This window comes from Heloderma suspectum, chromosome 3 (assembly GCF_057233095.1).
Source record: "Heloderma suspectum isolate Gila_16-S chromosome 3, 16-S_ref, whole genome shotgun sequence".
NCBI classification, from domain to species: domain Eukaryota; kingdom Metazoa; phylum Chordata; class Lepidosauria; order Squamata; family Helodermatidae; genus Heloderma; species Heloderma suspectum.
Window position 1 is genome coordinate 63,704,976 of NC_139460.1, and position 9,457 is coordinate 63,714,432.

General features: G+C 46.0%; 1 protein-coding gene across 1 annotated transcript in view; it reads left to right on the forward strand.

The window, feature by feature from the left end:
- The window catches only part of CD2 (CD2 molecule), a 29,314-nt gene extending 22,320 nt beyond the window's left edge, over positions 1–6,994 (forward strand). The window contains exon 5 of the mRNA XM_084843458.1: positions 843–6,994. Within this exon, the coding sequence (XP_084699584.1) occupies positions 843–1,054 (212 nt within the window). The 3' untranslated portion in view covers positions 1,055–6,994. The remainder of the gene's footprint in view (positions 1–842) is intronic.
- Positions 6,995–9,457: the final 2,463 nt, after the last annotated feature.

Here is a 9,457-nt window from a genome sequence, read left to right on the forward strand (position 1 = left end):
TGATATATGCAAAATGGTCTGTGCAACTCTTCTTTTAGAGTCCCATGGCTTCACAATGCCACATTAAAGGTATCTTTAGTTAAAAGTAGGGATGGCGGAGAATTCCGCCACAGACCCCAATGAGTCCGTGGCGGAATTCTCCGCCATCCCTAATTTTAACTAAAGATACCTTTAATGTATCTTAACTAAAGATACCACAAACTGGAGTCCATGATGGAACAGAGCACTTACCTCCGCCTCCTTCCAGAATCTTCAGGAGCTGGATCCTCCGCGTGGTGATCCTGCGGAGCCAGCCGCCATTGCCGTGCCGTATCGCTGGCTGACTGAGTGAGGGCTAACTCCGGATGCAAATGGCGTAGTGGACACCATTTGCAGCCGTAAAGCTGTTAGATTAACCTAAATGCAGCCATTTACAGCTGCATTTAGGTTAATCTAACAGCTTTATGGTCGCAAATGGTGTCCGCGACGCCATTTGCATCCCTGTTTTCTCACGCGATAGGCTAGCCAGCAATGCAGAGCTGGCAGCTGGCTCTGCGGGATCATTGCGGAGCGGAGCCAGCTCCTGAGGATTCTGGGGGGAGGAACGGATTGCCTCCCCCCGTGGGTGGATTCTCACCCGGACCAGCAGGTAGGGAATCCGCCCATCCCTAGTTAAAAGACAGATTGGGTACTCATATACCAAAGCGGTGATCATTCTTAAATGCTACATATTATTATGATAAGCACTGAAAACTACTCCTTCCTGTTTTTTGAAGTTCACCACCAGTCCTGGTGCTGTATTATGGCTCTTTAATACTGTGAGGTCAATCGCTAATGGCTCAGAGTTTTTCTCTGTATTGCAGCTCAGGAGAGAGAATTACAGGCCCGGAAGATGGATGAAGGGGTGAAATATCGCCAACTTCCCCAGCCTCCAGCTCATGGTGTCCCAAACCAGCCAAACCAGCGACAACGGGCACTGCCACCTCATGCTGAACTGCAGCCACAGGGTGGCCCTCCTCAGCCCAGACCCCGTCCTCACCAGAAACCACCACGACACATGAAAGAAAGACCATAAATATGGAAGTGTCGCACACCGTCCCATTGTCTATATTGGCAAACCTGATAGGCAGTTATAAACACTCCATCCTTGCGATATGATTGGTACAAAATCCCAGTGCTGAACATCTGTGTATATCCAATGGCTGAAGGAGATACCTGTCAAGGGCTCCTTGGAGGGCTCTCTCAGTCTCATCCAGTAGCCAAGTCCAGACACAGACAAAGGGATTCTTTTCAAAGCTTTATTCTTCTTTTACAACTTAACAACTCTACAGGTAGCAACTAGATCTGAGCAGCACAGTACCTATGCCCTAAGTTGGAACAGTTGGTCCCCGTTTGAAAGGGAATTACTGGAAGACCCCTAAACTTAAGGACTAGGGAGAGTGCCTCCCCTTTTCCCTTGGATCCTCTGGGCGCAGCCGTTGTTTGATCGCCAACCAGGCACTACGCCTCCTTTCCACGCCCTCCATCTGGCGCCGCTCTCTGCGTCTGCGTCGCGCGTCCACCAAGACTGCTTCCCGCGCTTGATCACTCCCTGGACTGCTTTCTAATCTAGGAATGCTGGTGGGAGGAATCTCTGTCAGCTCCGGGCCCTGGGAAAGAGGAGCGTGCTCCTCTCCCAGGAACGACTGCTCTTCCTCAGAATCAGAACTACTCTGGGATTCTATGGGCTCAGTGTCCACCCTGACAATACCCAAGCAGTAACATACATACATTCAAACTACAACAGCCATAGCCCATTCTTGTCCTGAGAGACATCAAGTACAACATAGATAGTGATCTCTGACTCTGACATTGGTTTCCTCTTCTTCTAACCTGGATTTTATCTTTCTTTGCCACCTCTTGCTCTGAAACATTATGTCTGGTCTGCCACCTTCCAAGCAGCCCCTTTGCCATACCGTGAGAACTTCTGAGACAGGAAGAGCCTGTCAGTTTTCCAGTTTTGAAACTGCTTCATTCAAGGTACCTGCCCCTCTCGCTGCCATGCAATGTTCCAGGTGTATCAGAGGAAGGGGGAATCTACACCTTGCATGCAAGCGCAGTGAAGGCAGCAGAAGATCACTTTCAAAACAATCGGATTATAACGTCCTAATTCACACCCACTCAGTTTCCACGTTCTCATACTTCCTGGAAAGCGTTACCTCGCCCCACACTTCCAACAGGGGAAAGTTTAATATGGTAAAAGAGGGAGGTTCAAGGAAGAGCAAGGGACTGGCCAGGCTATATCTCCAGAAATAACTAGGGATGCTGGAGAAATCCTAAACAGACTCAAATCTGGATTGCTCTGTGATTTCCTCAGCCTTTAAAATGTTATTTATGGAAGCAGTGACTTCCTTATAAATTTAATATGGGTGCGTGTGTGCAGTACTATGCTTACTGGTAATATAGTGAGCAGTATGGGTGTTCTTTTTTTCAGTCTAAATCGTGTCTGCTGTAATGTCATCTGTGTTGGTGAACTTCCTGGAATTCCATAAAAGGACTCCCTCTCATGAGTATTGCAGAGAGTTTCCTGAGAGATTGCCTGTAGGGAAAGGTTTCCTCCACAGAGGGAAAGTGCCCATTGATAGCATTCCTGCCTTCAATCTTGTACACATTTACCTGAAAGTAATTGTCACTGAAATCAGTAGGACTTACTTTTGAGTAGACATGCACAGACTTGAGCTGTAAATTAGTTAACTATCCCCAATGCTTCTCTGAGATCCCATTGCAATGCTTACTTATGAGTAAATACATTGGCTGTATGGCTACCTTTTTATTTTTTGGTAAGGGCACAGGGAGGTCTTGCCTTTCTCAGCAAACTTTGTGCTTTACTGCTCCGGTCCTCAGAGTGTTTAGAATCCAGTATCAGTTCTAACTGCAACAGGATGCCAATCAACATTAAAAGAGGGAGTTTGGCTGAACTTGACTTGTAGATCATGAAATGTGTGGCTTCATAAATATACCTGAGCCGTTTACATTCCTGCAACTAAGTGCCATGGAATTCAATGGGGCTTGCTTCCAAGTAGGCTTGCATAGGGGGACACTGTGCGTCTGCTTGGAGTAGCAGTCTTAAGATCCCGCATCCCCTTCAATGCATTTACTTGGAACCTCCCCCTCCCATTGACTTCAGTGTAGTTTTTATTTATGAGAGGAGGGTTGTCATCCTTAACCCTTGCCTGCTTCTTCTCCCTTTTGCTCACCAGTTTCATGGACGGGTGGTGGTGGTGGTATTTAAAGTGCCTTTTCCCCCTCCCTGAATACACTCATCATGCAGAGCTTGGCAGGGTCATTTTTAACAGTTTTTTTTAAGGAATTGCTTTAGATAAGGCATTCATGCTTGGGTGGGAAAGGCATTCTCTATTGCTGCCAAATCAGAAAGAAACCTTAAAGGCAATTTGCTTTCAATGAAATTTCCCTCCCTCCTTGAAAAGAGGCAGGCACAGGCAAACCTGGACCCCAGGGATTTGCCAATGGAAAGGGAAACCTGAAAACCCAGACTGGATTAAATACAATCCTAATATCCCTATGGAGAAGGAAGGGATTTAACAATATCCCTAGTGGAGAGTCCTTGACAGCAGTCACTCACGTGTTGAGAGCTGTGACTGGCCAGTGGGGAACTACAAACTCTCCCATATAAGGACCTGGATACGAGTAACCCACGCCGATATATGGTCACCAAAGTGGGAAGGTGGAACACATTGCTGGGAATCTGGGATTATGTTACGCTTTGTTTGGGTGATGAAACCGGTTAAATACCCACTGATAACATGGGCACCAAAACGACATAGGGGAAGTGTCATGTGAACTGAGGGCAGTGGAAACTCTATGGAAACTGAGTAAAGTGTAAGTGTAGATAGCCTTGAAGAATACACCTGGACAGCATTAGAGCAATGAGGGAGAACCCTAGCAAGTTGCTGCCAGATGTCATCAGTGGAACAAGGGAGCTACTTTCTCTCTTTGTCCATGTATTCTCACAATGTATCCGTAGGAATTTCCTACTTTCTTGCCTTATTCCCAGATCTATAGCCAGTGGTGCAGCTCGGTAATTTTAGAGCATAGACTTAATGGTCTTATGGTCTACAGGAATAAATTGTAGTATATGCTGCCCTGAAGCTAAACACACTTAGGAATAATAATAATCATTTTGCTGTAGAAAAGGACAATATATTCTGAAGTTAAAATGATAAAATAAGCCATTTGAATTGGGACCATCACACTCCAGGAAAGGAGGGTTGACCCTCCCACTCCCATGGATGGGGAAATTCAGGAGGAAAATGGGGGGGGGGGAGGATTACCCCTCTCCTGGAGCATAGTGGTTCTGATCAAAATTGGGGCCACACACTACAATTAATTGGTCAAAGTCGGAAATAATGCCAATTGGAGATAGGGTATACTCTAGTGTATTAGCCAATTGGCAATTTCGACGGTGCCCAGAGTTTATTACTTATTTGGGAATAATTATTCCTAGAAATATATCTCAAATGATTAGTTTAAATTTAAACAAGTTGATTAATGATATTTCACGAGATATAGATCGATGGGCATCTTTAAAGTTGAGTTTATGGGGTAAGGTCAATACACTTAAGACGAATACCATACCTCGAATTATTTATGTTATACGATGGATCCCTATACTTACACCTGGCAAATATTTCCAAAAACGCAATGTTTTGTTTCATAAATTCTTTTGGGGTTCCTCTCCACCAAGAATATCTTTAAAAAGGATGCAACTTCTAATTAATGAGGGCGGGTTCGGTTTTACAGATCTAGCTATGTACCATCGGGCTTATTTATTTATACTAAATTTTGGTCTTTCCCACTCAAATTAGATTTTCCTCCATGGTCAGTATTGGAATCTTCTTGTCTGGAGCCTCTCTTTAAATGGATGGCATTAGGTTCTCAGCATATTAAGGTAGACAGAGCTCCTCCCACAATTTTGGCAGTTAGGGAAATCTGGCGTATAATGTCACATCAATTACAGTTTGATCCATTTTCCCATGACAAATTGACTTTATGGGGAAATCCAGATTTAAGAATTGGCAAGAAAATGTTTTTATGGCGGACCTGGACAGATAAGATGATCTTTACTTTAGATCAGTTAGTGGGAGGTGAAGATGAGTTTTTGGTATTTTCAATTTTGCGAGACCAATTTGATCTGCCGGCTTCAGTGGAATGGCAGTATTTGCAATTGGAACATTTGTTGGTATCTAGATTCGGTCCTGTTGCTTTTACTGCCTCAGAGTCTCCTTCACTATTGGAAATACTTATTGAAGCTGATCAGATGTATCGATCTACGATTCATTTTTATAAACATTTATTATCAATGAATAAATATGACAGAAGTGGTTTACAGCAGGAATGGAAAAGGGAATTGGAACATCCTATTTTGCTTAATCAATGGACTGCTGTTTTGAGGTTTGTGTTGGACATTTCAATGGATCTTCGGTTACGCCTTATTCGGCAAAAGCTTTTGTTTCGGGTCTATTGGACGCCACAATGTCTTTTTAGAAAAGGCTTGTCAAATTTGGCTAATTGTTGGAGGTGTAATGCAGCCAATGCTTCTTTTATTCATATGTTTTGGAAATGCCCAATGGACGCCTCCTTTTGGGAGGAAGTCATTGTACGGATAAATTTTGTATTGGAAATCTCCTTAATATTTACTGATGTAAATGTTCTCTTAAATTACTTACCTGCTTCTTGGAACATAACACATGGTCAGTGCAAATGGATTTTTTGCACCCTTTTGGTTGCTAAAAGACTGTTACTACAATATTGGAAAGATAAAAGCTCACCACCTATAACGCAATGGACTGAAGATTTAACAACACTAGCAACAAATGAAAGAGTGTTATATAGGCGTAACTTGCAAATGGACTTATATGCGGATATTTGGTCTGCTTTCACTGAAGTTGATGTGTAAACTTTTTTCTTTTTTTCTTCCCTTTTTTCCCTCGAATATTGTAATGTTAGAAACTGAGGATTTTGAATATGTTGTTGGTATTTTTTATTTCACCTTTTTTCCTTTTTAGGTTTTGTAATGTTTTCAGTTTGTTTTGTTTTGTGAAAAATTCACAATGAAATGTTAAAAAAAGAAAGAAAAAGAACTTGGGACCACACACACTCACACTGAAGTAAAAGACCCAACAAGCCTTAGCTACACAGTACGCGATTAGTGTAACGTGTAGTTTCACTGAGTAACATGCAGATCAGCTGAGTGACAATAACTGAAAAACTTATCAACAGTTTCAAAGTAAGGCACTGACTTTGGCTGTTATCATATCCATTACTACTCTTGCTCAGTGCATAGCCAGTCCTAAGCACAGTCTTTGGCTCTCTTTATGATAGTATGGCCACCTTCTTTCCCAAAGTATAGCAATATTTTCCTTATACCTCATTGCTTTATATTTTATTTCTAATCATTTTTGTTAAGGGTTTGCACTATATCTGATTGGTATACCTGAGCATAACTGAGATACCACCTTCCCCCCTATCAGCCTGCCCAGTCACTGAGGTCATCAGAAGGCATGCTCCTGGTGGTTCCACATGGACCTATGGCCCGATTGGAGTCCACATGGAGAAGAGCCTTCAGTGTGGTGGCCCCTTTTCTATGGAACTCCCTGCTTCTTGGGGTCAACACTGTGTGTCAGGTGCTTCCTGAAAACAACTTTATTCCAGGAAGTCTTCCTTGACTGACCAGCCGTGGTTTTTATTAGGGCTGTGCATGGACCCCCCTGATCTGACTCGGAAGCCATTTCAGGGTTTCCAAGGTGAGTCTGATTTGGCTTGGGCTGATTTGGGGGTGCCCCGACCTGCCTTGGCTAGGGATGTATGAAATCCCTTACCTCCAGTCTGCCAGGGGTCCGCGGGGGGGGGGGGAATCCTTTCCTCCTCCCTGGAATCCGTCCAGGCCAGCTCCGCTTCGAAGCCCTGCAGTGCCTGCCACCAGCTCCGCAGGGCTGGAGAAAGTCAATAAGGCCGGCAGCCATTTCCGTGCTGTATCTCTGTGTAAGTCAGTCCCCTGGATGCAAATGGCGTAGTAGGCGCCATTTGTGTCCGTAAAGCTGGTTGATTAGCCTAAATGCAGCCGTAAATGGCTGCATTTAGGCTAATGGAGCAGCTTTACAGCCGCAAATGGTGCCCACTAAGCCATTTGCGTCCAGAGGACTGACTTACACTGAGATACGGCATGGCAATGGCAACCGGACGTATCGACTTTCTCCAGCCCTGCGGAGCTGGCAGCTGGCTCTGCAGGTTCGAAGGGGAAAGGGATCTGACCCAGACAGATCCCATGGGGAGGGGGAGGGGAGTGATCTGTTCCGCCACGGACTCTGGGGGGGGGATTCTTTAGAATCTGGCCTCATTAGAGTCTGTGGCGGAATTCCCCACCATCCCTAGCCTTGGCCTATGAAGCTGAAGCGGGATTTGGACATCCAAATCCTGCTCTCCCCCCCCCCCAACACTCCGCCCAGCCCCCAGATCCTTACCTGGGCCCTTGTTGCATGGGTGGGGGTTGCTGGGGAGCTGCCACTGCCACTGGTGCCACCGAAGAAGCCTCTGTTGGAGCTGCCAGGGAAGGCGCTCATACGCTGCCCATCACAGCCCGCCAACTGCCAACAGGCACGAGGGCAGAAGTCGCCCTCCAACTGCACTCTCCCCCTTGGAAGGAGGGGTGGGCGCCCAGTTGGATGCCAACGCCTGCCAATGAGGGTGGGCTGCCGCTGGTGCCATCGCCAGCTCCTAGGCCCTCTGGACACATGCTAGCAGCCCTCTTGTTCCTGGGAACAGGGGGAGCCATTTCCCCCTATTTTTGTGCCGTGGCTGTGCCCATGAGTGGCAGATCCATGATTTTTCTGGTTCAGTCTGTGGAGGCAGATGAGCTCTGTGATAGGTTGGTGGTTTGGGGGATTTGCTCTGCAGAAATCATATGAAATCAATAGGATCCATGTTTTTGTGCCTAGGCTGCGCCCATGTGTGGCGGATCCATGCTTTTTCTGGTTCAGCCCACGGAGGCAGATGTGCTCTGTGATTGGATTGTGCTTTTGTGGGTCTCCCCTTTAAAAATCATATGAGGTCACGAGGATCCCTTTTTGATTTTATGGGTACTTGTTGTACCCAGTCCCCATAGCATGCACTTTCTTCGCGGCTTCATTCTGCCAAAGGAGAGTGGGGAGGGTTAAGGCTTCCTCTGCCATGCCTAGCAGAGACTGGGGCAGTTGCTCCTAGTGACTAGGACTGGAGCGGAGAGAGGAATGACATGGAGCTTCCCTCTCATCTCCAGTCCCATCCTGCTGCTGCTGCCGCTGCTGCCACCACCATCACTGCACCCAATGGCAGCTTGTCAGGGCAGCGGGAGGCTGCTCAATTATCAGGCGGCTCGTGCACCCCAATGGATTGTCTTCCCTGCCCCCGGGGTGCATGCACCCCACTTTGGAGACCATTGCTCTAGCCAAATAATGTTCAGACAGTGCTCTCCTCTCCAATAACACCACCTCTCTCACAATGAGCAAACAGAGGCTGACTCACAGCAAAGCTCACTCCCTCCTGCTCCCTCTCCCCTTCTCCTGCCTCTCTCGGTGGCGCATCTGTCTCAAACTGATACATTTGGTGGCTCTGTGTCCTCTTGCCTTCCTCCTCCCTCCTCCTCCTCCTCCTGCCCCTCCATGTGATCTTTCAGAAGTTGATGGAGGCAGCCTGTCTAGGCTGCTCAGAAGGCATAAGAAGAGCTCGGAATATATGAGGTGGATGAGGTGCTTCGTGGGGGAGCCGCGTTGCTTCAGGGCACCTCAGTGCTGGTCTTATCTGCTTCATATCATGACAAGGCACCTCCGAATCAGCCCGCTTCACCTCGTTATTCGGGCTTCATACCAACAGCCCTAGTTTTTATTGGTACTCTGTTTTTAAAAATAACAATTTTTAATATGGTGTTTTATTTCTTTTATCTTTTATCTTTTATTGTTCACAACTCTAGAATTTGTTTAGATGTGGAGTGGTATTTAAATGCTATAAATAATAAATAATATTTTAACAAATAAAAATGAAAAGATGGATCGGGACTGGTACCTTGAACTCAACATATGTAATGAGGTAACATATTTTAAGTAGCACTCTGCCTTATTATTTATTTATTTATTTATTTATTTATTTATTTATTTTCAGCCATTTGTTGAGGGGTAGGGGTGAGAATTTCAGAGGAATTTGTCAATGTGCAGCACTTTCGTGCTTATGAGAACAATCCTATGCCTCCTAGACAGCATCTGCGGGGCCATAGTTTCTGGGCTCTGACCTTGGAGCCCAGAAACCATGCTCCCTGCCCCTCCCTCTCCCTTGTAGCCAGCATGGTTCTGGCTATGTTTCTGTGCTCGGAAAGGGAGTGTGAAGATGGGAAAAGGGGGTGTTTTGAGGGGCAGGGAGGGGAGGAGACTGGGGCATCGGCCATATGAGG